This window comes from Podarcis muralis, chromosome 16 (genome assembly GCF_964188315.1).
Source record: "Podarcis muralis chromosome 16, rPodMur119.hap1.1, whole genome shotgun sequence".
Lineage (NCBI taxonomy): Eukaryota > Metazoa > Chordata > Lepidosauria > Squamata > Lacertidae > Podarcis > Podarcis muralis.
Window position 1 is genome coordinate 10583969 of NC_135670.1, and position 27648 is coordinate 10611616.

At 48.6% G+C, this 27648-nt stretch overlaps 1 protein-coding gene across 2 annotated transcripts; it reads left to right on the plus strand.

Annotated features, from left to right (window-relative positions):
• The first annotated feature begins 2854 nt into the window (after positions 1-2854).
• KLC2 (kinesin light chain 2) lies at positions 2855-26128 on the plus strand. 2 transcript variants are annotated; one of them, XM_028711126.2, is made up of 16 exons: positions 2855-2978; positions 8050-8306; positions 9095-9325; positions 13967-14039; positions 15239-15461; positions 16288-16375; positions 17062-17163; positions 18068-18241; positions 19039-19138; positions 20380-20429; positions 20532-20605; positions 21274-21382; positions 21872-22021; positions 22229-22353; positions 22697-22757; positions 23666-26128. In XM_028711126.2, exons 2-16 carry the CDS (start codon positions 8058-8060, stop codon positions 23744-23746), a joined length of 1890 nt encoding a protein of 629 aa, XP_028566959.2. In that variant the 5' UTR covers positions 2855-2978; positions 8050-8057; the 3' UTR covers positions 23747-26128. The 2 variants fall into 2 exon arrangements, with proteins under 2 accessions (XP_028566959.2, XP_028566960.2); XM_028711127.2 differs by lacking the exon at positions 2855-2978 and adding an exon at positions 3056-3076.
• Positions 26129-27648: the final 1520 nt, after the last annotated feature.

The following is a 27648-nucleotide window of genomic DNA, read 5'->3' on the forward strand; positions in this document are numbered from 1 at the left end:
TGGCAGTCTCTCACCCTTTTTCAAATACCCTCCCTTGTGGAGTGTTCCCTCAGCCGCCTCTCCTTTCCCCTCTCCTTGGGAGTCCTCTGGGCAGTTACAGCTCCTGCTCCTGGTCTCTAAGCTTTCCCCCAACCACACCCAAAAGGGAGGTGCCTCCTCCCACTGCCCCACAAGGGTCTGGGTAGCACCCCCTGGCCAGCCCCAAAGGCACCATTTGTCTGTGGAGCTTGTAGCCAGGGCTGCTGCACCAAACAGCTGTGCAAGCCTTTGGGAGGCAGAGATGCAAGAGGGCATCAGAGGAGGGAGGGAAGGAAGAAGGGACAGAGGCCAGTGTTGCCCTTGACACCCCTGACCCCTGAATGATTCAAGACACCCTAGGGTGCCATGGCACTCTGGTTGAAAACCACTGCTTTATACAACAGGTGTTTGCGTGCACTGGTGCCAGTCTAGAAAGAATTGGGAACCCACACGGGAGGGAAGGTCCCCCTTTGCTGTGTAGAACCTCAGCCCAGATGAGCAGAGTTCCTGGTTGTATGCTTCCGCAGGACACAAATGTTTCTTCAGCTGCTTCTCAACTACTTTTTATGACACGTCAGTCAAAAACTATCCTTATCTTTAATATGGTCAGAAAGCCATAAACATGGCCATAAAGCAATCTAGATAAATACATAAAAGATACGCAATATTAAACCACATTGCTAGGTCCATTATCTAAATGTATTTTATATTGTTTTTATTGCTGGGTTGTTTGCCATTCTGTGCTCCTTTGGAAGAAGTGTTAGGATATAAACTTAGCAGCAGCAGTAAGGCATGTTATAAAACTCACGTTGGGTTAGCTAACAAGGCACACAAATAAAACTACTGTAGGAAAGTGTGTACAGTGCTAGATAATTCCTTTAGCAACATACACATACGTTATCCTGACACTCCGCCTCACACCCATGAAAGAATGGGATTTCTTTTTTTAAAATTGCAGGTGCCCTGTGGGGTTTCTGGAATAATTATTTCAGTACAAAGACTTAAAACACCTGTCTACTAAAATATCTCTTCAGGATTTTAAGAAAGTTTTCTAATCAAGTAACAAACTGGTCCTGCTGTGTAGGTATTAGGAGCTTCCTTTGAAGAGAAAATTTCTTTAAACTTCCCACATAATATAAGCATAGGAGGAGAGGAACTTGCAGTATAATCCCACAAACGTTTATGCAAGCAGCAAACCTCCCAGAGTTCAACGAAACTGATTCTCTCGTTAGTGTGTTTGGAATTATTGTCTTTGGCATCTCTAAAAAGAGAAATCCCATCCTGGGGGGCTGCCACTGAGCAAATAAAAAGAGATGATGGGGGCAACAGCAGTAGGCAGCTAAAAGAAATGGAGGAAAAGCATGAAGTTCTTACCTACTTTAAGTTTAGCCCAAACCTATGCAGGCTCACCCACAAACATACTAAATATTGCCACCACAATCCCTTCTCCCCATTCTCTCTCCCCTCCTTCTTGCCCCACCTTATTCTGTATAATGTCTCACATCAAATGTAAAAAAGACTTTACGGTTTGGGAAAAGAAAAAAAAGACTGCACCTTGTTTGTGAACCAAGAAGATATTTAATTATTATTTTTTAAGTAAACCTGGCTCTGCACAGTGGAACTTACTCCCAGTTCTAGTATGTGTTGTATGGTTGCTATACTCATTCAGCTATACATTGAGGGAGTGAAGACAGGGAAAAACTGGTACATGGAAGCTAGTGTGGTGTCCTGGTTAAAGCGCTGGGCTAGGACCAGGGGGTGCCCAGATTTAAATCCCCACTAACCCTTCATGAAATTCATTGCGTGACCTTGGGCCAGCCACTTCTCTCAGCATAAGTGGCCACATTCACACTATACACGTAAAGCACTATGATGCCACTTTAAGCCATGGGTTCCCTCAAGCATTTCTGGGAGCTGTAGTTTAAGGGTGCTGAAACTTGTTAGGAGACCCCTATTCCCCTCCCAGAACGACACTTTTCAGAATGGCTTAACAATCACTTGATCTTCATAGGGGAAACTTAACCAAAATCAATTAACTAAATCAGCCGACCTACGGAATCGGTCTCTCTGCGCTAGGATCATGCAACCCCCCCCCCCCCCGCCTTCTAAGAAACCAATTCCTAAGCAGTGGGGTCAACCGGACGCCAGAGTAAGAGGCCTCCCCACAAAGCAGCCAAAGGGAAGAAAAGGCTCCCTTCCCCCTAAAAAAGGGGGGACTTGGGAGGAGACCTTTTTGCACGCCGAGGAGGAGGCGATCTATGCACCGTTGCAGGGCGCTAAACCACGTCGCACACGAAGATTTTTTTTGGAGCAAACTTGCCTAGGATCGCCCTGCGGCCGGGGTGGCTCACCGTTTTAAGAATTAATTTGCGAATTGTGTTCTGTTTGCATTTTGTTGTTGCTCCAGAGAACTCCTGATATGAGGCGATAACCATAAAATGTAGCGAATAATTAAACGAGAGGGGCCCCCCGCCCCTTTAAACACAGCGGGACTTTTCTTTGTAAAGATGCACCGTTTCCCGCACATTTAACAAAGTGTGTGGGGGGGATAACCCCTCCAGGTGGATGGGCCCGTTACCCCACCCGGCCGCCTTTACTGACATATAAAAACACGTGCCAGGACTTACTTATTAAAGATACCAAAGGAAAAGCACCAAGTTAAACTGGTAGCAACTTCGGAAAGAGAACCCACGGCATCCTTCCCCTCCCCTTTAAGGCGGGAAGGCAGGACCGGCGGCGGCGGCGGCGGCGGCGCTCCTCCTGATTTGTCCTCCGGCACTATCTTCCCGGCCGGCCAGGTTGCCCCCTCCCCTTTAAGGCGGTTGTTTTGGGGCGGGGCCGCGCGGCTGCCGGTGCCGCAGTGCCTGCCGGGAAGGATGTGAGGCCGCCGGTGGCTGGAGAAAGAGCAGAAGCGGCGGCGGCGGCGGTGGCGGCGACGAGGACGAGGGAGGCGCGCGCAGGTGCGTTGCGTCGTGTCGTGTCGGTGCTGAGCCGGTGGGTGGTGGGCGGTGGGCCTCCTCGGTCGGCAGAGGCCCCCATATATGGCGGAAACGAGGGGGTGGGTGTTCGCGCCGGGAGTAAGTGAGGGGAGGGGGGGGTCAGGTAAGGAGTCGTCCTCCCCCCCCCCAAGTAAAATCCCCCTATAGGATGAAAATGAGGGGTGGGTGGTCGTTCGTCGAGTCGTCTTGTGTCCCCCCCCCCCCCAGCAAAAAGCTACCCGAGTGGCTGGTTGGTTGGGCAGGGAATCTCCCCTCTGCCACGTAAAAGCCTCCCCCCCTCTACGCCAATAGGGTGGAAATAGGGGGGGGGGTTCTCTGCATGACCCCCCCTCCACCGCTTAGGGTGAAAAGGAGGGAGGGTGGCTGCCCAGGATATAAGTGAGAAGTGGTCTGTCAGACAGGCCCCCCCCCCCAGGATGAAATGCGGACTGGCTGGTGGGATACTTGAGCAAAAACTGCCCCTCGCAGAAGATGGAGATGAGGGGGCGGCCAGGTGGGTGAGTGAATTCCCACAGCAGAGGAATGTATGGTGTTGCTACCCCCCCCCCAATAAGTAAATTGTGGTCCTTCCTTCTCAAATCTTCCTCCCAACTGGTGGGCGAGTTCCTTCGGCTTGTTATAAGGGCTTCTCAAGAAGCCCAATGGGGCAGGCAGAGGAGACCCCCACCAATTTCATAAAGGTGCCCGCAGAAACGCACATTATGAGTGTGGGGGGGTGAGTTATCCCAGACGAAAGAGAGGGACCTGAGATAGATGTTCCTTTGCGTTTCCAAAAAGATGGGGGGTGGGATGGAGTGGGCAAGGACAAAACCTCCTTAAATGGAGGGATGAGTTTTCCCAACCCAGAAGAATGAGGAATGTGGTTAGAGGGGAGCCTTGTAAAGGATTCCCCCACACAGCAAAAAAAAAAAAAAAAAAAAAAGACAGGATTGGGTATTCAGAAGTTGGGGGTGGAAGCTAATTAGACACTCTTTTAAAAGGATGAGGGCCTCTCTAAACCAAAAGGGGTTCCTTCCACCAGCTGGATGAGGAGTTGGTCAAGAGGTGAGTCCTCTCAAGACAAGAGGTACTCAAGAAAAGGAGATAATTATTCCCCAAAAGGAAGGTAGTTGGGTAGGTAGAAGAGGGGACCCCCTAAGTCAGTCAGAAAAGGCTTTTGCAAATCTTCAGCTAGCAGGAATAGAGTAGAGGGAGATAGAAGTTATTAGAGTTCTCTTGATAAAAAGAGAGTGGAGGGGCACTGTTGTAGCAAGGGGCTGCAGAGTGTCCAAAATATGGGACCTAATGTATTGTGTGTATCTTCGGGGGGGGGGGGGGAAGAGTGTGGATACCTTATGGGTTGATTTGAGACAACCCCCTTCAAGGAAAGGGTGACGGACGTAAAGTGTGGCACTCTTCCCCCCCCCCTCCCCCAGCCACAAAGTAATCATGGATGAAAATGCTTCTGGAGTTGAAGTAGAGAATCCCCTTTAAGATGGTGGAGTTTCAGAAACTTTTACCCCAGAAAGAAGAGATGGAGGCTCCCAGGAGGGGGGGGGTGTTATATAGGTGATGTGTGAAGGTGAGAAAATATTTGAATAGCAGGAGATCTACCTGCAGAAGGGCATTTGCTGGGCCACCAGAGAAGAGGAATGGAGACTTGTATACATCATTGCTCTGCTGTAGTGACTCTTGTATCGCTGTCTATTTTAATTTTTTAAAAATAAACCACCTTGGGAACTTTGGTTAGTAGGCAGGTATAAATACTCCTAAATAAAAATAAACAAAAGAACAAGGAGTTCCCTTTCAAAATGTGAGACAGGTGTCTAGGGAGGTGATGAAGGAGAAGGGAACCGCCCTCCTTCCTGCCTTACCATAAGAAGGTGGGAGGCATTATTAGGATCTCCACAAAGTTAAGGTAGAGGTTAAGGTAGTACCCTACCTTCAGTATGATCAAAGAGAGGAGAGACTTGATGTACCTTGAAGGAGCACAGTCAAGGCCTGCAGAGGAGGAAGGAGGCATGTTGCTAACTGGTTGGGCAAAGACGGCTGAGAGAAAAGGAAGCATGGTGGGTTGGTTAAGAAGTTGGGGAAAGAAAGGGGGGAAAGCAGGAGGATTGAACCCCCCCCCCAATAAATTAGAGGGATTCTGCAATGCCTCAAAGGCATAGAGGAGGTAACTCAATCAATGAGATGATCCTCCTAAAGGTTTAAGGGGTGGTTGGAATAGGTGAGAGGGGTGAGCCCCATAATTCATGAAGACTACCAGCCTGAAGATCAGGCTAAGGAGACAACCCAGTCTGATTGGAGATGAGGAGAAGATGAAGCAGATAATATTGAATGAATTAGGATCATCCCTTGAACATCCCTTGTACTTGCCCTAGGTAAATAGCAGATCCTATAAAATGGGAGATACTGCCCAAAGTTCCTTGAAAGATTCTGAAACCTCTGTCCGAAAGCATTTCCTTCCTTATTTCAAGGGGCGGGGATGTTACGTTGCACCAGTCCATCATTCATTCTTTCCCCTCTCCTCTTGATAAAGAGAATGTTAAAAGGGCAATGGAAAGGAGATTGAAAATAAAAGGGTAGGCTGAGAGGGAGGAATCCTTTTATAAACAGATATGACGGGGGGGGGGGCGGACGACAGAGCACACTTCATTCATATTTGGGCAGGGGTCAGTGCAGTTCTCAACATTTGGATACAAGGACTTCTGAGTTTCAGCTCTTTTTCAGATCAAGTAGAGACGGGCAAAGTGAGTTGTTAGAAATGGCAGTCTGGTAACTTAAAGGGAAAAGAAGTGTGTCTGGTTCTATTCTGCATGTGCGTGGGAGAGGTTAAAGCGATCCCTATTGCGCTGCGGCTTCAGTTTGGTTTGCTGGGCACGGGACTCCACGCCGCATTGCGTCTCGATTGCCGGGGCCTGAGCCAGCCACCTACTGGGGGAGCCGGGAAATGCAATGACAGCCGGACAGGAGGAAAAAAAGGGGGGGGGTTTCTCTGCCCCTCTTCTCTCCCTGCCGCTCCTGCTTTTCCTTTCCTTCATCTCAAAAATGGTAGAAATAGAAAAGGTTCAGAAAAGGCCAACTGAGAAGATCAAGGGGGGTGAAGCGACTCCCCTATGAGGAAAGATGCAGCATTTGGGACGTTTTGAGCTTGGAGAAAAAAGCCGAGGAAGAGGTGGCACGATAGAAGTTTAGAAAAATCATACCTGGCGTGGAGAAAGTAGATGGAGAAAAGTTTTTCTCCTTCTCCCATAACACTAGAATTCGTGGAGATCCAATGATGCTGAATGTTCAGTTGGGGGAAAAGAAAGTCCTCTTTCACGCAGTGCATAGTGGAACTATGGTACTCGCTCCCCCAGGAGGAAGGCATGGCAACCAACTTGGGTCGCTTTGAAAGAAGATTGGATAACTTCATGGAGGATCAGGGGCTGCTAGCCATTGAGGCTATGCTCTGCCTCTAGAGCATGGGTAGGCAAGCTAATGCCCAGGGGCCTGATCCTGCCCAAGCGCCTTCTAAATACGGCCTGCGGACGTGTTTTTACATGAGTAGAATGTGTGCTTTTATTTAAAATGCATCTCTGGGTTATTGGTGGGGCATAGGAATTCATTCATTCCCCCCCAAAAAATATAGTCCGGCCCCCCACAAGGTCTGAGGGACGGTGGACTGGCCCCCTGCTGAAAAAGTTTGCTGACCCCTGCTCTAGAGCATGAGCAGGCAAACTAAGGCCCGGGGGCCGGATCTGGCCCAATCGCCTTTTAAATCTGGCCTGTGGACGGTCCGGGAATCAGTGTGTAGAATGTGTGCTTTTATTTAAAATGCATCTCTGGGTTATTTGTGGGTCATAGGAATTTGTTCATTTTTTTTCTTTCCAAAATATAGTCTGGTCCCCCACAAGGTCTTAGGGACAGTGGACCGGCCCCCTGCTGAAAAAGTTTGCTGACCCCTGCTAGAGTCAAAGGCGGTGATTCTTCTGAATACCAGCTGCAGGAGAGAGTGCTCTTGTTCTCATGTCCTGCTTTGCAGGTTTCCCATAGGCATCTGAACAACCACAGTGAGAACAGGATGCTGGACTAGATGGGCCATTGTCCTGATCCAACAGGCTCTGATGTTCTTTGATTCCTGAAATGCTGGGGGGGGGGGCAACTGCACCTTCTGCCAGACCTTTTCCCTCATTCATGATGGGGCTGTGACTCATCGCCCCCGTGTTGCAACTACAACCATTCCAAAGTTGAACTCGAGCATACCTAACAGGTTCTGGTGCTCAGCCTGACCTCAAATTAAACCCCACCCTGTGCCACATCCTCGCCGCAGGTATGCAAAGCTCAGGTGTCATCTGGGTCACTTAGAGCACAGTCCTTTGCACTCCAGAAGTCAGATCCCGCTGTGGTTGTTTGATGGTAGTGTTGCTCCCTTGTAAGTATGTTTTAGGATTGCTGCCTAAGGGTACGAGTGGCTCCCCCATGTGAGAATAGCAGGTAGCAATGTTCTTTCTCATGTGCCTATGCTTTAGAGCAGGGTTTCCCAAACTTGGCTGTTTTTGGACTACAACTCCCATCATCATCACCACTGACCACTCATCCTGCTAGCTAGGGATGACCTTCCAACAAGCCTTTTAAATAGAGATTAAGATCCCCGTTTCCATCTGTATTAGAACTGTTTTTAAGAAGTTCTCATTGTTTTATTGCTTATCTGTTTGCCACCATGGGCTCCTTGGGGTCGAAGGGTGGGGTGTAAATTTAATTAATAATAATAATTACTTAATCCATAAAAATTCACTTGTTCACATGCACTCGTACACCAGCAAAAGTCATGTATTTCCTCTAAGACAAGAAAACCAACTTGTGCGATGCTTCTACGCTTCCTTTTTCAGTCTAACCTACCTCACAGGATTATTGTCAGGAGGGGCCATGTGTGCTACCTTGACCTACTTTGGGGAAGAGTGTGATAGAGCCATCATTATTAAAACAAAGAAAACAAGCGTGGCTTAGTGGACCTATTCCAACTCTCTCCACCATATTCTTTTCTTTCTCTCTCTCTCGCTTTGTGAAGGCTCAGTGATGGCGACCATGTTGTACCCCCGTGAGGAGAAGCTGGAGAAGATGAGCCAGGATGAGATTGTGTTGGGCACCAAGGCAGTAGTGCAAGGCCTGGAGACACTGCGCACTGAGCACCACTCGCTGCTGGCCGCCCTTCTCGACACCGTCAACCGGCTGGAGCAGCAGCAGGAAACAAGCGCTGCCCAGGAGAAGGCCAGCCTCTTGCGCAAATCTCTGGAAGCCATCGAGCTGGGCCTTGGGGAGGCTCAGGTAACAGCCACTAGTTCAGGGATGAGGAACCCTGTGGGCCCTTTGGATGGTTGGATGCAGAGAAATGGTGGGAAGGGACCAGCTGGGGGGAAGAAGGCTGAGAGCCTGGGAAGTGGTGGTGGCATAACGATGAGTGGTCAGAGGGAGAAGACAGGGAAGAGGAGCTGAAGAGGTAACAGGGCTTAGTGAGCTGGGAGAGTCTGTGGCAGAGAGAAGCTCAGAATCAGAGACAGAAGCTGAAGCTGAAGCTGAAGCAGGAGAGTGGGATGAGGGAGGCCAAAAGGCAGAGATAAGTCAGGCTGGCGAAGAGTCACAGTCGTCTCTCCCACCTGCTGTGACAAGCTCCCCTCCACCCTTGTCTCCCAGAACCAGAAGAGTCATGAAAAGCGTGGAGGAGAGGTTGGCTGCACACAGGTGCAGTCTCCGATTGTTTGGGAAAAGCCCTGGAGAGGAGGAGATCTAGATGGCTGTGGGGAGGTGGAGACCTTTAGTTTCGTGGAGTAAGGCCTAGAGGGAATGAATGGCTGCGCTCGTTAGGCCTGGCACTCAGCCAAGTCTGCAAAGATCACGTTTTTACTAATAAAGAGTTAACGCCAACTTTCAACTGAGTGACTTACTGACTGGATCACTCGGTGCCTGCTGAGCTGACTGGGATTGATGGGAGTCCCAGCAGTATCTGGAGGGCCAGAGTGTCGCTAACACAAAGGTTCCTGGGGCTTTGTCACCTGTGTCCCCTTTCCTAGTTGGAATTTCACAGGCCTGTGTTCACACCAAGTCTCCGGTTACAGGTGATCATTGCCCTCTCCAGTCACCTGAGCGCGGTGGAGTCGGAGAAGCAGAAGCTGCGGGCTCAGGTGCGACGCCTGGTGCAGGAGAACCAGTGGCTGCGCGATGAGCTGGCTGGGACCCAGCAGAAGTTGCAGCGGAGCGAGCAGTCCGTGGCCCAGTTGGAGGAGGAGAAGAAGCACCTGGAGTTCATGAACCAGATTAAGAAATTTGATGATGATGTTTCGCCATCGGTGAGCCTTCTCTTTTTCTTCTTCTGATTTCTCTCAACCCTACGCTCTGCTACTCGTGACCCTCCATATTTAGAGAATGAGCTGCACTTACAGTGTCCACCAACCTAGATGGCTTTAAAAGCGGGTGATTGGTTGTTTGTTTTCTGCCCTTTGCCCGAAGGTCCCAAGGCAGATTGCAGCATTAAAACACAAGAGCAATTTAAAGCAACTTAACATTATACAAATAAGGTATGTCTTAATAGCACAGAACTCATGTGTCAAAGGCCCCTAAACCTCTGAGGGCAGAGGAATTGCCAAGGTGGCCCCCTTTGCCATTCTCAGCAGCCGAGAGAGATCTGTAGGGAAGGAGACAGTATTACAGGTATTTGGGGCCTAAGTCATGTAGGGCTTTAAATATTAATATGAGCACCTTGAATTGGATGCAGAAACAAACACAGGCAGACAGATTTGTGAACGATAAGGTTACCTCTTCTCCCAGGCCTTTGGCTTTTAAACTGGCAGGGGGGAGTATTGCTTTTGTTTACTATGTTCTGTATTGTTGTGTTTTTATATTGTAAACCACCTTGTGATCCTTGGATGAAGGGTGGTATAAAATGTAATTAATTAATTAATAAAATAAAATAAAAGTCACAGTGGCTGTGTACTTCCTCCACTGTCCTTGTACCTGAGAGAGCCCGGTATCTGTGTACAGTTCTGCTCACCTCACCAAGAATATTGTAGAGCTGGAAAAGGTTCAGAAAAACGGCAACAGAAATGATCAATTGGTTGCAGCAACTCCCCTGTGAGAAAAGGCTACAACGTTCGGGGCTTTTTAAGTTTAGAGAAAAGGCGAGTAGGAGAAGACATAATAGAGGTATATAAAACTAGGCATGGAATGGAGAAAATGGGTAAAGAGAAGTCCCGCTCCAGCCCTCTCAACAGTAGCATCTAGCTTAAATCAGGGGTCGAGGAACCTGGGGCTGTCTGGATGTTGTCAGACTCCCATCAGCCCCAGCCAGCATGGACAATGATTAAGGATTATGGGAGTTGTAGTCCGGTAATATCTAGAGCAGTGTTTCCCAACCTTTTTTGGGCAAAGGCACACTTGTTTCATGAAAAAAATCTCGAGGCACACCACCATGCCAGATGGGGAAAGGCCACTTTTTACTTATGTAAAAAAAAAAAAATAGTAACAGCATAGAAGGTAATGGTTAGGCTAGCATCCCTCTTCCAAATATGCTAGGTTTTTATTTGCAGGGACTGTTCTACATGGGAAAGCATTCAGCACTGTCATTCCCCCATCTGCCATCTGAATTGGTACTATTCTGGGTCAACTTACTCTGCTGCATGTGTAGATTAAAATGGCACCAAGTGTGGGGGTTTTTGGCCCTCTCTGAAGTGCTTCTCTGCAAGATGTGGTAGGATGTGTTACACAAGTAAACACTTGCAGGGTATGATAAAGAGAGCATTCCAAGAGTGACTTGGGATGCTATGAAGATGCTGCAAAAGTGGGCATGTGATTATTGCACGCCTTAAGCTAATGCTGAATACCCAAGAGTGTACAACTGGACTGCTGAATCCTAACTGGGTGTACTGAAAAGATGCTGGATGAGACCCAGACCAATAGTACCTGCAAAAGCAGCGTTATTAAAAGCAGCTTTCCCTTTGAACATCTCTTTGTTCAAAGTGCATCTGAAAGCCTAATGACCCACTGGTTCCTTAGGAGTGAGCTTTAATGCAAGGATTTTGATGTTAATCCATGGATCAGATGCGTGTGTGTGGATAATCGCATTGTTGGACAGTCCTTTCTGCCTGTTGGCCGTTAGCCAACGACCCCCTCCTCCGCCTGAATGAAATGTGCCCCGTGGGAGCGTTGGGACATCAGAACCACGAGTTATAGTTATCAGGGGCGCCAACTTATAAAAAATATTGGGGGGGCCCATACCGGGGTCCTGCCGCTGGTTCGCTCGGGTAGCCGGGAGAACGCAGTTCAAGGTGGCGGTGTTGGGGAGAGACCCTCGCTCAGGGCGCCACGAGACTTGGCGGCCGGCGGCCTATCTGGGGGGTTTTGGAGCATATTTCGGCGGAGCGATTGGGGAGGAGGGGGCTTGTTGCCGGATTCTTCAGCTGGGCCGGAGATCCGCTGCTGGGGGTCCCTGGGCCGAGTTGTGAGCACGGCCTGCTGAAGGGAGATCCAGCCGATTGCGCGACGGGGACGGCCGGGGCTCTCCGGCTAGGGCGCGCGGCTGGCTGGCTGGCGAGGGAGCAGGTGGGGAGGAGGCGGGGGTCCTCACTCTCTTAGGAAACGCACCCGCGCGCCCGATTGCCACGAAGTCCGAAGGGTGCGTGTGTGGAATTAAAAAGCAAAAACGAGATACGGGCAGGGCAGGCAAAGAGTTTTCCGCAAGAGGATGGAGGGCAGGTTGAAGAGAAAATCACTCAGGATGAGACAGTCAAATCAGCCATGATAAAATGGGCTCAGGATATTGGGTATAACATCATGTTTGAGGACTGGGAAAGGTTATGGACCACCGGAATGAAATTCACGGCATGTAATGCCTTGAAGGAAAATATTATGAAAATGATTTATAGGTGGTACATGACCCCAGTCAAGCTTGCAAAAATATATCACCTGTCTGATAATAAATGTTGGAAATGTAAGGAGGCTGAAGGGACATTCTTTCACCTCTGGTGGACTTGTCCAAAAGTGAAGGCCTTCTGGGAAATGATCTATAATGAGTTAAAAAAGGTATTTAAGTATACCTTTCCCAAGAAACCAGAGGCCTTCCTCTTGGGCATTGTTGGCCAGAAAGTGTTAAAGAAGGATAGAACTTTCTTATGTATGCAACTACAGCAGCAAGAATACTTATCGCAAAATATTGGAAGACACAAGATTTGCCCACACTGGAAGAGTGGCAGACGCAATTGATGGACTACATGGAACTGGCTGAAATGACTGGCAGAATCCGAGATTTGGGAGAAGAAACAACGGAAGAGGACTGGAAAAAATTTAAGGACTATTTCCAAAAGCAATATAAGTTGTATGAATGTTAAAAATTTACACGATTCGGAAACTATAGCTTCAGCAATTAGATTTGGGAAACAGGAAATTATATTTTAAGTAAGAAAAGGTCAAAATCTAAGGTAATACTATGTTTAATTTAAGATATAAGTAACTGATGAAAAGTATGTTAAATTTAGAGGTATAGTATTTGAAAAGTACAAAATAAGGTACGAAACAAGGTAATAATTTGCTGATATCTTTATTATAAAGAATGCAGGGTAAGGGAGATGCGAGGAAGTCCAGTTAGTTATATAAAAAATGTGTTGAATGGTTGGTTTTCTTTTCTTCTTTTTCTTTTTTTCTTTTTCTTGTTCTTTTACTTTTTTCTTCAGTGTATGTTTCTAACTTTGTATTTGAAAACTTAATAAAATATTTATATATAAAAAAAGGGGAAATCCTTTCGCTTTTCTGGGGTGCAGGGAAGTCTCAGAGCCGGAGGTTGGGGAAGGGACCCCCTTTGCTCTGCCCTCTTCTCCCGTCTTAGATTCGCATGGGGGTCCCCGCCCGAGCTTGCCTGGCCACCGGGGCACACAAGGGCCGCGCTCTACGCGGCGCACCTTGCTAGCCGCGCAGCTGTCCTCCGCGGCTGCGGAGCGGCCCTGCGCCGGTGCCCAGCCCCTCTGGGCGCCCGCTGCGCTGCCAATGACAAGCGGGCGACGTCGCGGGCAGGGAAGGCGTCGCTTTCTTTCCCGATCCTTCATCCTCCCAGTCTTCCAGCCCTTTTTTGGGTTGGAAGCTCGTCTCGTTCGCCCTTCTCCTTTCTTCACCCTGCGTGCAATTTTCCTCCCTCGTCTCCCTCCCCATTTCTCCTTCCTTCCTGACTGACTGACTGACTGACGGGCTCGGGCTTCGGCTCGGGCTCGGGCAGCCACAGCGTCGGCGGTGTTGGCGATCGGCGGCGCGGGGGGATGGCCCTCCCGGGGGAGCCGGCGCTGCTCAATGGGGTTGCCAAGGAGACAGGCCGGCCGCCCCCCTCCCCCGGCCCGGCGCCCCCCGCCGCGCCGGTGCCCGTTATCGAGCTGGTGCGCGCCGGGCGCCCTATAAAAGCCGCGGACGCGCCAAGCTCCCTCTCCTGCCGCGCAGGAGCGATGCCTCTCTCTGGCTCTCCCTCCGCGCAGGCTGAGGGAGGGAGGGAGTGGCGCGTGTGACCCGTCTCTGCTGGGAGACCAAACCCAGCGAGGCAGAGTCGCGCGGAGGCGCCCAGGCAGCGCTGCCGGCTGCGAGGAGGAGCGCCAGGCAGCAGCAGGAGGTGCGGCCTCTCCTCGCCGCCGCCGCCCCGCCTCTCGCCGCCGACTCGCCCGCCTCCCTCCAGGCAACATCTCGCGGCACACCAGGCAACGTCTCGCGGCACACCAGTGTGCCGCGGAACACCGGTTGGGAAACACTGATCTAGAGGGCCAAAGGTTCCCCCATCCTTGCTATACATGAATGTCAGCAAATTGGGAGTGGAAAACTGCAGGTTCGGCAATCCCCAAGGACTGAATCAGAGGTGTCAGCTTTGGTGATTAGGATGGTGCTGGGCATTCTTACCATTTCCTTTTGCCTTTGAAATGGTAGGAGAGTTTCAAGCCCTGGTTGTCTTTTTTCTTTCTGCCCAGGATGAGAAGAATGGGGAGACGGGCAAAGACTCCTTAGATGATCTGTTCCCGAACGATGATGACCAGGGACAAGGTGAGCTACCTTGGGCTAAGTAGACCATTCTGATCCAGCAAGTCAGTTCTTACGGCAAGGAGTCAGAATACTAGAGATAGTGGCCTTCAGATTGCAGCATTTCAGTCCAAGCTGTCAATAACTGCATGAGGACTAGAAGCTTGCTCCTTAAAGCTAGAATGGCATGGAGTGTTCTGTTTAGGAGTGTTCTGCATCAGAGTCATCATCTTTGTTAACATCAATAGACCAGAAATGAATACCTGTATAATAATGACTTGATTTGCCAGCTAAGGAGATCACCAGGGAAATAGATTAGTGATGGGGAACCTGTGGTCTTCTAGATATTGCTGCACTCCCAGCTTCCATCAGCCCTATGATGGGAGGGAGGGACTTCTAGAAGGTCAGGAGTCCCCCCCACCCTCAAGTTAGATGATCACAGGTACTGGAGTAAAAAGTACAAGACATGGACAAACCCTAAAGTTGTTGGAATTCCACCAAAATTTGAGGAAACTAAAAATGTTCAGGGTTGTAGGCAGTGCTAGTCCTGCTTGGGGTAGACCCATTGAAATTAATAGACATGACTAACTTAGGCCTGTTAATTCCAGTAGGTCTACTCTGAGTAAAACTTAGTTGGGCATCACCCCCTGTCTAGCAAACATAAATACTTTTCAATATCTCAACCACAGATAGGTTGGCTAATATACTCGTGACAGAAGAAAGGAATGATCATTTATTTATTTGAAAGCAGTTTTGCCCTGCTCTTCATCTGAAAAGGCTGCTAGAGCAGTTTACATATCAGTAGCAAACAAGACAATCCCTGCCCCTCATGTGTACAGCGTTCTAAGACCCGACACAAAGTGAAAAGGGGGAGGGGAGGGGAGGGAAGGGGAGAGGAGAATATACAAGCTCAGGCCCCTTGTCCCGTGCATTTACCAAATTCTTAGGCTGACTTCTCTTCCCTCACGTAGCTCTTAATTCCAGCCATGAAACACTGTGATCATATAAATTCCATAGGATGATGGCGCATTATGTGGAGAAGTCTGCTAGCTCTCTGTCCTGAGCCTGCTGCCTATTCATTTTAAGTGTGTGTAGGTGTTTGTGTTTGCAGGTGCATATACACCTGCTTTGAGTGTGTATGTATAGCATAATGAAGAACTGCTTTGTGGAGGGTGTGGGCAGCAGATCCCACCCCCTTTGATGATGCCAATGTATTTCTGCAGGGCAGACGCATGGTAGTGGAGACGCAGCAGCCCAACATGGTGGCTATGAGATTCCGGCACGGCTGCGGACACTCCACAACCTGGTGATCCAATATGCTTCCCAGGGGCGCTATGAGGTGGCTGTACCGCTCTGCAAGCAAGCACTGGAGGATCTTGAGAAGACCTCAGGACATGACCACCCCGATGTGGCTACCATGCTGAATATTCTTGCTCTGGTTTACAGGTGTGAGGCTTGGCTGACTTGGGCTGAGGGCAGGGGACTGCTTTTTGACCTTAGATCTAACTTGGACATGCAGAGAAAGCGTGTGGTGCTGCCCTGCTGAGACTGTATCACTTTAGGCTGCCGTTACTAAATTGCTTATTTGCAGGCTCTCTTATGCTGAAATAAAAGAAACTCAGAAAAGCTCCTTGCTTTTGGAAAGTTAGCTTGTTAGGAAGATGACTAGCTTTCCAAGTTCCTTGGAGAACAGTATTCAGACGTGATCAGAAGCCACCCCCTAGCCTGACATGGTGCAGTCTAGAAAGGACTGTACCCCATGCCTTTTGTGTACTGTACATTCAGATGTGGGCTTTTATAATTTATTTTATGTTCTTAATAGCATTTATAAACAGCTTCATATACTGTATATATTTTTAATCTATGCAGTATAAAAATGAAAAATATAATCAGAATAAAAGTACAACCTGAAACCAATAAAACAGCAGTCTAAAGACTTGTAAAAGCATATTAAAAACAAATGAAATAAAAATTCAGAGCATTCAGTTACATAAAAATGGGCCCAGTCTTATGGGTCAGGGAAAGCCACTCAGCTCCCTGGCCACAGCCTTCTGCACCAACTGCAGCTTCCGGACCAATCTCATGGGAAGCCCCGCATAGAGCTCATTACAGTAGTCCAGTCATGAGGTTCCCAACGCATTGAATCACAGTGGCTAAGCTACCTCTGTCCAGGAAAGGGCATAGTTGGTGCACCAGCCTAAACTGGTAATAGGCACTCCTTGCTTTGGAATTCTCTCTGGCCAAAATAATAACTTATTTTTCTTCCTGCTAGGGACCAAAATAAGTACAAGGAGGCTGCTCATCTTCTCAATGATGCCTTGGCCATCCGGGAGAAGACCTTGGGAAAGGACCACCCTGCCGTAAGCACCCTGATTTTTTGCAAACCACTTTGAGGTCTTTTTTTAAGACAATCAAGCAGTGTATAAATTTTATTAGATAAATAAATCATTTCAGAGCCCCTAGCAGAAACCATTTGGATGCTTGAGGTTCCCCCTCCCCCTCGATAATGATGAGGACTAGCACCTTAGATCTTCTCTTCACCTCCTTTTTCTTTAATGGATCACCTTTGATTCTGAATCTGCTAAAAGGGTAAAGGGACCCCTGACCATTAGGTCCAGTCGTGACCGACTCTGGGGCTGCGGCGCTCATCTCGCTTTATTGGCCGAGGGAGCCGGCGTGCAGCTTCCGGGTCATGTGGCCAGCATGACTAAGCCACTTCTGGAGAACCAGAGCAGTGCACAGAAACGCCGTTTACCTTCCCGCCAGAGCGGTACCTATTTATCTACTTGCACTTTGATGTGCTTTCCAACCTCTAGGTTGGCAGGAACAGGGACAGAGCAATGGGAGCTCACCCCATCACGGGGATTCGAACTGCCAACCTTCTGATTGGCAAGTCCTAGGCTCAGTGGTTTAACCCACAGTGCCACCCATGTCCCCTGAATCTGCTATCCTGCTGTGATATCCTGTTTTGAAGTAGACTTCTGAGGTTCACACAGCAATCATATCCTAGAGTTTTGAGTTGTACAATGTACCTTTTCATCCTTAGGTGGCTGCTACCCTCAACAATCTGGCTGTGCTGTACGGTAAGCGGGGCAAGTATAAGGAGGCAGAACCGCTGTGCAAGAGGGCTCTGGAGATCCGAGAGAAGGTACTTAAAGAAGGCCACTACAGGCAGCAATACTTGGGGCATATCCCACCCACCCCGGTGCTTTCTTTTTCTGCAGAAAATTTGCAGTTTCCAAAGTTCATCAGTTACAATGCATGGATGCTAACTATGAACACAATATAAGGCAAGCTTCTCAGTGATCAAGTTTTTAGCTTGTACTAAATTCAAGTAAAATGAACATGGTAAATTAGATCACTTTCTAGGATATCGTAATGGTTCCTCAATGCAAACTGAAAATTTTCTGATGCAAGTTACCCTGATCTGCGTGGGGAAAATGTTCAGGATATAAAGAAATAAAATATGAAACAAAACAATGCTATTAAACAAAACAAAATGCTGGAAGATTTGATAAGTCCGTGGCCTGCAGAGCCATTGCCTGTGGGCTATGGCTTCACCCTCCCCACTCCACACACCTTTGTTGCTCTTCTGTTGTCAGGGATCTTCATCCTCACCCTTTTGCTCAAAGTCATATTCCCTTGACAAAAATTACAATACATGCACTGCGCTTGTTAAACAAGTTGCTTCTATTTAACCCCGTCTCTTCCAGGCTGTCTGTTTCCCCACCCCCACCCCGCTCTTCATTGTCTGCTGTCCTCCTTTATTCAAAACACTGAGGACTAGAATCTTATTTGGAAGAGTGGCCATATCTCAGTGGCAGAGCATCTGCTTTGCATGCAGAAGGTCCCAGGTTCAATCCTCAGTGGCATTTTCAGGGAATATCCCCTGCTGCCAGTCAGATGGGATGAACAGCCTGATCTGGTTTAAAGTAATTACCTATGTGTAATTGATGGTTTGGGCACTGGGAACTGGGATTTGGCGATAACATGGACAAACTTCACTTTCTTTCTTTTTAAGTGATCAGTGTCTCCTCTTCACAACCTCCCAGGTGCTGGGGAAGTACCACCCAGATGTGGCCAAGCAGCTCAACAACTTGGCTCTCCTTTGCCAGAACCAGGGCAAGTACGAGGAGGTTCAGTACTACTACCGCCGCGCCCTGGAGATCTACGAGTCTCGCCTCGGGCCAGACGACCCCAATGTGGCCAAAACTAAAAACAACCTGGTGAGAGGGGCTGATTGGAAAAGTCCAAGAGAAACCTTTGGGGGGTGTGGGGGTGGTTTAAGGGGGGGTGGAATCTATGCTAAGCAGTTTTCTTCCATGCCAGATTTTGGTTGGACTACAACTCCCATCATCCCCAGACACCTTAGCCAATGTTTAGGGATGATGGGAGCTTTAGTCCCAACAACAGGGGACCCAAGGCTGAAGAACAATGATAGCATGCCATAAAGTTTGCATTAAATGCTTTAAAGTTCGTATTAACTTTGTGACATTTAACAGTGTGATGTTTACTGTAGGGTCCGGGGCACTGCAGCCCTCCGGATGTTGTTGGACTACAACTCCCAGCAATCCCAGCCAGCAGGGGGTGATGGGAGTTTTAGTTCAATGTCTCCTAGATGGCAGCTTCTGTAGCCCCTGATTTGCATAGTGCTCATCAGTTACATCAGTGCCTTTGTGCTGGGGGGAAGAAGAGAGGCAGGAAGGCAACTTCCAGGTGCCCCTGGAGCCCTTCCACCCTCCTCCCCTGCCTACTCCTGATTGGTGCCTTTCTGCTGTTTTTCTTTGCAATCATTGGCCATGCCACTGGAAGGCAGGTTAATCCCCTGACTGACCAGCTGGGTTGAATACTGGTCTGTGCAGTCTGCCTCTTCTCTCTGCAAGAGAAAGGACAGCACTTCATAGAGTTATGCTGCTAATAGAGAATCCTGGTGTATGTAGCATCCAGCTTTTGCTAGGCATCAATGCTTCCTGATCCCTGTTGCCACAGCCTGTCCCTCTGACCTCAGAATATGCCCCCACAGGCCTCCTGCTACCTCAAACAAGGCAAATACAAGGACGCTGAGGCCCTCTACAAGGAGATCCTGACCCGAGCACACGAGAGAGAGTTTGGCTCAGTCAATGGTGAGTGCAGAAACAGGTGGTGGAGCCTCATGTGTACAGAGGAGGGTTGCTTCCTTTTATTTTATGCATATCAGGTGTGGCACAGGAAAAGACACAGCTGGGACAAAATGGGGGTTGTGACTGCTGTCAATCAGCTGATCAGGGACACCGCTAAAAGCATACCCTTTGCCAGCACTGACCATCAGCCTTTGCCCACATGGTTTTAATGACTTTTGTTTTGTTTCGTTATTACATTTCTAAAAAGTGTTCTCGCCATGCTTGAGGTTGCAAAGCACAGCACCTGCTCTCCTATCCACTTAAATCTCCCTTTGTGTAGAGATTTCCAAAAGGGATACATGACAAATCTGAAGAAACATGAATCGTGTAGGCTGTTTATGTTGGCCAGATTTAACATGTTTCCCTCGGTGGTAGTGAGAGGAAGATACTTAGCTATCCCAGAATCAGAGCGTCTCTGCAAATGCAGAAAACAGGAACCCGATACTCTAGAGCATATATTATTTTCCTGTGATTTTGGCAGTTATGCCAGAAGACAATTATTTGAGGCCCTAAAATTTAATAGACAGTCTTTTACACAACCAGCTGTTCAGGACCTGCTGGCGGACAGTGATGATCAGATTACTTTAATAGTGGCTGAATTTTTAAGTGCTGTCCATGAAGAAAGAATGGGCCATGATAAAGAGACTTAGTGGTTCTTAATGGTAGGTGATGTTGCTGTGCTGTATTATTTTATCTATGTACATAGATTTATTTCTTGGAGTTAAGAATAGGTCTGGGATAAATTGTGTTCGCTGAGCCTGTATTTTATACAGTCTGTATATGATGTTTGTTTGATAATGTGTGGTGTGCTATGCCTAATAAAGGATTTTGAATTGAAATATTACATTTCTATCCCCCCTTTCCTCTAAGGAGCTCAAGCTGGCATACACAGTTCTCCCTTTTCTCCCCCTTTTTCCTCACAGCAACCCTGTGAGGTGGGTTAGGCTGAGAGAGCGTGACTGGCAAATTGGTTGGTGCATTGAAATGTGGATATTTCATAACCTTCCCACTCAACCCCCCTGATCGTGTTTTATTTATAACAAATTTATGTCAAACTTCTATTTATAATTATGCAAATGTACAAGAAATATTTTTAATGTCCTGAGGAGTCCCACAAGGTGGACTGATGGTCTGCCCTGGTTCAAGGCAGGTTCTTCACTGCTGTAAGTTCTTTTCTGTTCTCCCCCCACCACCGTTCTTTGTAGGAGAGAATAAGCCGATCTGGATGCATGCAGAAGAGCGAGAGGAAAGCAAGGTACCTCTGCATTGGGAGGGAGAAGGGAACCCGACTTTCCCTTGGGGGTGGATCCAAGCCGTCTGACTCACACCCTGCCCTTTAACCTTGCCTCCCCCTTAGGAGAAGCGCAAGGAGAAAGACAGTGCCCCCTATGGGGAGTATGGCAGCTGGTACAAAGCCTGCAAGGTGGACAGGTAAGGGGTAGCTTCCCTTTTCTTTTTTTAAAGGTTTTAAAAAGGTTGCTCCTGACTTTGAGTTGGGGCTAGGAGCTTGAAATGAAAGAGAAGCCAGAGGCTTAAGAAGAAGAAGAAGAGTGAAATTGCTGCTGCTGCAAGTTAAGGCTGACATAGTTTCCTTATTTCACAATGGTTAGGATTCATTGACTGTCTTGATAAAACGAGTGAACTTAAGTTGTGATTTCCAGCAACTGGTACTTAACTGTGTGATCTAACAGGTGGCTTTTACAACTTATCATTTAAGATAGTTTCTGCATAAAAGAACCAACGCAAGTACAACAGTATTGGCAGCAGTAATGCAGAGAAAAGGCTGGAGCAAAGTGTGGGAACAGCATAGGTGACCTATTGCTGGGCAAAGCAATCCAGTGGTTTAAATTGAGACGATATTTTAGCCCAGTGTGTCTGTCTTAACACAGTAGCTTTAACTAATTTAACTGTAATTATGTTAGAACAGTTATAAGATGCATAAATGACAATTGATTGAATTTTTTTTTTAAAGACACAAATTTGACCATTTAATGGAAACTTTATTTTGTGAAAAGTTCCTTAAGAGGACAGCAAAAGTGCAAGGGGTACAAAGAACGCTCTTGACCTATCTGTCTTTGCATTCTCCTTTCCACCCACAGCCCCACAGTCAACACGACTCTGAAAAGCTTGGGTGCTCTTTACCGGCGCCAGGGAAAATTGGAGGCTGCAGAGACGCTGGAGGAGTGTGCCCAGAAAACCCGCAAGCAGGCAAGTGCTGCATCATGGTGGTTGGCGGTAGAAGGATAGGCAGAACCCGCCCAGCTGTTAGGCAGGGTGAGGCCGCTGCTTCAGACAGAAGAACGCTCACAGGTGCCCTGCCTCCATCAGTACTGATTTGGGGCAAGATTGCAGCCATTTGGAATGAGATCTCACCCAAACTCATTCAAGATCTTGTGTGCTCCGCAAGATCTCGAGTGATTTTGGGTGAGATCTCTCCCCAAATCAGCGCTGATGGTGGTGCTATTTTGATGCGGCAGGGTGTGCAGTGGCGACAGAGCAGGCAGTGGCAGCAGAAGCAAGGCAAAACAGCACTTATTGTTTCCCACACACTGCCCCTGAGGATAGGCAGTGTTGTTCCAGCAGTGGGACGGAAATGTGTGCTGGGGGATATTTAAAAAATTCTGCTCCCCCATGCTGGCTTAAATAGGCCATCTAGCTCTTGGATGCCCCAGTTGATGATCTCTGTATTCCACCTAGGGCATGGACGCTATTAACCAGAGCAAGGTTGTAGAACTACTGAAGGATGGGAACCGCTCCGAGCACCGATCAAACTGCGAGGGGGTCCTCAGCTCCAACAAGTGTGAAAACGGGATTGACCCGGAAGACAGAGCGGCTGAGTGGTCCGGGGTAAGAAGCAGCAAAACTTTACAAATTAATCCTAAAATGGAGGACACTTCAGTGCAATCCTATCCAACAAGGTGTGGGGAGTCTCTGGCCCATGGGCCCTGTGTTTAGGCTTCCCTTCAAGGAATGTGCTTGGCCTCTCTGGGAACAGGATGCTGATTTAGACATTTGGTGCTGATCCCTTTTCTGCTTTTCTCCCCACCTTCCCAGGCGGGCTCCGGAGCCTTGCGACGCAGCGGCTCCTTTGGGAAGCTGCGTGACGCCCTGCGACGAAGCAGCGAGATGCTGGTGAAGAAGCTGCAGGGGAGCAGCCCGCAGGAGCCCCGGAACCCAGGGTAAGTCTTCCGTCTAGTGGCTCTGCTTTGGGACCTGGGGTGGGCAGGATCTGCTGCAGACCCAAGGTCTAGCCAGCCCAATATTTTTTATTATTGTTTCAGCAGTATATAGCTAGCTGCATGTCTCTGGGGAAACCCACAACCAGGGCGTCAAGGCAACACCCTTAGTGAATATCAAAAGGGGCTGTGTCTCAACTGCCTTGCATGCAGAAGGTCCCAGGTTCAATCCCTGGTATCTTCAGGCAGGCCTGGGAATATCACATGCCTGAAACCCTAGAGAAGGCCATAGATCAGTGACCAAAAGGCCTAACTCCTTTGGCACTTATTTTTTGTCTCCCTGCAGGATGAAGCGGGCCAGTTCTCTCAACTTCCTCAACAAGAGCGTGGAAGAGGAGGCAAGCCAGGTATACACACAGACTGCAAAACCCAGCCTGCCTCTCTCTCCCTTCTGAGTTGTTTCTCTGTTGGGTAGGGGAAGGAAGTGTGGTTACTGAGAAATCACAGGATGTTCTTTCCCAACCACTTCCAAAGCCCTGATTTAAAGGGCAGAGCAGGGACCCATCCAGAAGCACACCAGGCAACCTCATATACAAGGGATAATTTATGTTGCATCTCTGTAATGAAACCCAGTGCAGATGCGCCACAGAATTGTCCACCTCTAGCAGAGGCTGATTGGGAGAAGGCACATTCAGATCAAAAGATCATGCAGAGGCACAGCAAACAGACTCATCCACCCAAGACTGGGTGCTTTAGATCATGGGTAGGCAAACTAAGGCCCAGGAGCTGGATCCGGCCCAATTGCCTTCTAAATCCAGCCTGCAGACAGTCTGGGAATCAGTATGTTTTTATATGAGTAGAATGTGCCCTTTTATTTAAAATGCATCTCTGGGTTATTTGTGGGGCATAGGAATTTGTTCATCCCCCCCCCCCTAAAAATATAGTCCGGTCCCCCACAAGGTCTGAGGGACAATGGAGCGGCCCCCTGCTGAAAAAGTTTGCTGACCCCTGCTTTAAATCTTTGGGAGCCTTCAAGGCAGAGGTAGCCAATGCAGTGTTCTCCAGATGTGGGAATACAACTCCCATCAGCCTCAGTCAACATAGCCAAGGGCCAGGGATGATGTTTATAAAGCCCTGGCTTTTGAGTGGCTGGCCTATTCTACAAAAGTATGCCTTGCACCCATAGCTCCACCCACTGGCATGTGTTGTTGTCCCCATGAATGGTTGCTCACAAGGCAGTGCAGCCCTCTGACTGAAAAAGGTCCCCCACCCCTGCTCTGACATGTTGACCATGGTCTCCCTTTCCCTTTTCCAGGCATCCAGTAGTCTATCTGACAGCCGTGGCCTTAGCGCCAGCAACGTAGACCTCTCTCGGCGGAACTCTCTCCTGGCGTGAGGATCAGCTTGGCCTGCACCTACGTTGCATTGTTGAAGACCTGGGCCACGTCCGACCTTCTGCCTTCTCTCTCTCTCTCTCTCTCTCTCTCTCTCTCTCTCTGTGCTGCTCTGCCTGTGACCACTTGCCCCCATGTCTAGCAGCAGAAGAATCGCCCACCCCCTTGTTACAAGGATGTCCCGTCACAATTTGCCCTGTGTGGAGCAGTGTGCACTTTCTCACACACTTTCTCACACGTGTGCATGCACTCACGCATGCACATGCACACACACACACACACACACACACACACAGCCTATGTCTTCCTCTCCACTGCAGCATGCTGCTGTCACCCTCGTTGTTGTACTTTGCTACTGGAAAAGAAACTGTAGTTTGCTAGGGTGAGTGTGGCTCTTAACTCTGCCATCTGTCCATCTCCTCTGCCAGCAGTTTAGCTTCTTGTAAAGGATAAGGTGATCCCACCTGTGCCAAGGAACCCCTAGGCTCCACTCCTCATGCATATACTGTATGCACTATATGTTTTTCAAGTGCCCCCTTCCTGTGAATGCTAAGAATGTATCTCTTTTGGTGGGGAGGAGGAATCTGTGTCTTTCAGACCCCCCCCCCAAAAAAAAAATATGAGTGGGCAGAGAGAGGCTCCTTACAGTGCTCCTAAATAAGCAATGCTACGGCCTACTGTAGCAAACCTCTGAGAGAACTGTGCCTGGGCTGAATTACCTAACAATTCAGTTTGATTTGTTTGTCCCCAGAAGAGGAAGAATTGCAGTTCCCAGGGCATCTACAGTTACCCTTTGCCATGTGAAGTCTCTTTTTTCTTTTCCTGCTATGGTCTTCTCCCCATCTCTTTGCTTTGCATTCTTGTTTCGGCCTCAGGGAATCGCTGTTCCTTTTCAAAGTCCCAACCCCCCCCCCTTATTCACTTCTTCTCCCCCATTTTTTCCTCTTCTCTTCTTCTCTACCCAACCTCCCCAATCTCTACTCTGCCTATGTACAGCAGCCTCTTAAGAATTCTTTGACTTTTCATAGTTGTTTTGCTGGGTCGGGGCCGTGTCATTTGTGCACAGAACAGCTGTTGCCATTTTTGCCCTTTCCCTCTCCGACCCCCCTAAAATAGTTTAGGGCTAGGGGAAGAAGGCAGCTGTGGAGTCTTATCTCCACAGTTTCCTGTGTCATGGAGGCTGGTGCTGTCATGCTAGCAAAACTACCACCCACTCTTTTTTATCAACAAAACTTGACTACATGGCATTTGCTGTTTCCCTTCCTTCTGGACTGAGCAATAGCAAGGCATTGTGAAGCAGGAATGGCTGGCCTTCAGCGCTGGACGTTGCACTTTCTGGGTCATTCTACACTGGACAACAAATTTTCCTGGAATATTTGTCTCTGTTTCTATCAGACCGATGCACGGGAGTGTAGTGTAGGGGACTTTGGATTCCAGGCATTTCCCGTCTGCTGGGAGGAGTATGGCATTGGGAGCATGAAGGTGTGGGTGATGGACGGTGGAAATTAAAGTTCTTCCTTGTAATAATCACCATAAATCAGTGCTGGAAAATATTAGCCCAACCCCTCACCCTATCGTGTGACCTTATTAAAAATCACGTTAGACCTGTAAGCACTATAAATGGAGCTGCCTTATTTCCTGGTGAAGGTTTTAAGCTGCAGCTGCAACCTGGCATGTGTGGCGGAAGAGTAAGGAATTTGAGCCATTCTCTCAGTGGCAGCCAAGCTGGCCCCCTCCATGTGACGTTGGACTTCAACCCCAATCATCCCCGACCACTGGACTTGCTGATGGGGAATTGGGAGTCCAGCAGTGCTTGGGGGGAGATCACCACTTCTGTTCTAAATTGACCCACCCCTCCAGGAGAGCTTTCTCCTTTGAGTCTGCTGCTATCCTAGAGTTTCTAGGCCAAGGATCTGTGTGCCTTTTAGTAGCTGTTTTAAGAGGTGAGCATTTCAGTGGTTGCAAATTCTCCATTCTGCCTCGGTCAGGAGGCAAACTCAGCTGGCATTGCTCCTTCCTGCACAGCTATTAAAAAGCATGGGTGGGGGGTCCTTGCAGTTTAAAGCTGGTGACTTTCCTTTGCCTCTTCATTAGTTGCTCTCTTAGCTCAGTATTTAAGCGAGAAAATGTTATTTAAACCAACAAAAAAAGACAATACAACCAGGCTCTCTCACCTGACTATCCCTCTCTTTCAGGAAAGTACATACAAATGGGCAGGGCCCAGAGCGACTTAACATCGAGTGAGGGGGGTGGGGGTGGATAACCTGATAGCTGCTCTGGGGTGGGATGGGCTGAGATGAAGGGAATAAATGGGATGGGGCAAATTTTGCTCTGTATTTAATGATGTTGCTGTAGAAAACATAATAATAAAAAAATGAAAGCTCCTTACTGTACCTGGTTTTCTCTTTCCTGCTTCTCTGGTAGTCAACTTTGCCCCATTCTTTCAGGTCACATCCACACCATACAGTTAAAGCACCACTATTCCACTTTTAAATGTCATGGGAAAACCTTGGAACTGTAGTTTAAGTGTGCTGAGTAAGTACGGTAGCTCTGGAAGGTCAAAACTCTTAACAAATTACTGCTCCCAGGATTCTTTGGGGGAAGAAGCCATGATATAAGAGTGTTATAAACTATGTGTGGGTGTGACCTTTATCGCAATTGTAAAAGCCATCACTGTTTCACATTCCCAGCATGTTCACACTCCTGTCTCAGCAACATCTTTGCTGACTTGGTCACGTCCACAAAATGGAAGATGGCAGGATCCCCAGGGACATGCTCTGTGGGGAGCTGGCTTCAGCCACCAGGTCCGTTGGCAGACCCAACTGCTTCCAAAGATGTCTGCAAACGTGACATGAAAGATGGCAACGTTAGCCCTGCCATGTGGGAATCCCTTGCAGTTGACCACAGGCTGTGCGTCCATAGCAGTGACCAGAGGAGGAATGACCACTGGGAGGAGTGCAGAGAGAAGAAACGCCATATTGCACCCGCAACAGAAGAACAACTGGATGCCTTCATCTGCCTAACCTGCAACAAAACATGTCTCTCACGTATTTGATCTCTAAAGCCACAGCAGGCACTGTAACTCTCACAACAGTCTGGCTTGACACTTGAAGGTGCCCTCTTCCATTGCTTCCCATGACAGGTGGATGCCAACAGGGAACAGCTGCCCTGAGGAAGACTTAGTTGGAGGCAATTGTGTGCCACCGAGCAGCTTACAGCAAAGATGCTGGCAAAGGGGTGAGGGGAGAGATAAACTGGATGATTCTCGAGAAAAGCAAGCCATGAGTTATATTGGTTGACAATGACTATACAACTTACTTTACTTTGGATGTTAAATTGGGTGTTAAAAGTCCTGTAGAAAAGTGGGATGTGCTCATAGTGGGGTGGGTTGCTGACCTAGGAGTCTTATCTGGTGCCTCCAAAGCTTTTGTAGAACCCCACCCCCCTTCCCATTTTTAAGTCCTATTGCAATTACTGAGGCTTAATCCCAGGTGAACTACGGTATATGGAATTATGTATAGATATGGGCAAGGATAGGGACGCGGGTGGCGCTGTGGGTAAAAGCCTCAGCGCCTAGGGCTTGCCGATTGAAAGGTCGGCGGTTCGAATCCCCGCGGCAGGGTGCGCTCCCGTTGTTCGGTCCCAGCGCCTGCCAACCTAGCAGTTCGAAAGCACTCCCAGGTGCAAGTAGATAAATAGGGACTGCTTACTAGCGGGAAGGTAAACGGCGTTTCCGTGTGTGGCTCTGGCTCGCCAGAGCAGCGATGTCACGCTGGCCACGTGACCCGGAAGTGTCTCCGGACAGCGCTGGCCCCCGGCCTCTTGAGTGAGATGGGCGCACAACCCTAGAGTCTGTCAAGACTGGCCCGTACGAGCAGGGGTACCTTTACCTTTACCTTTAATC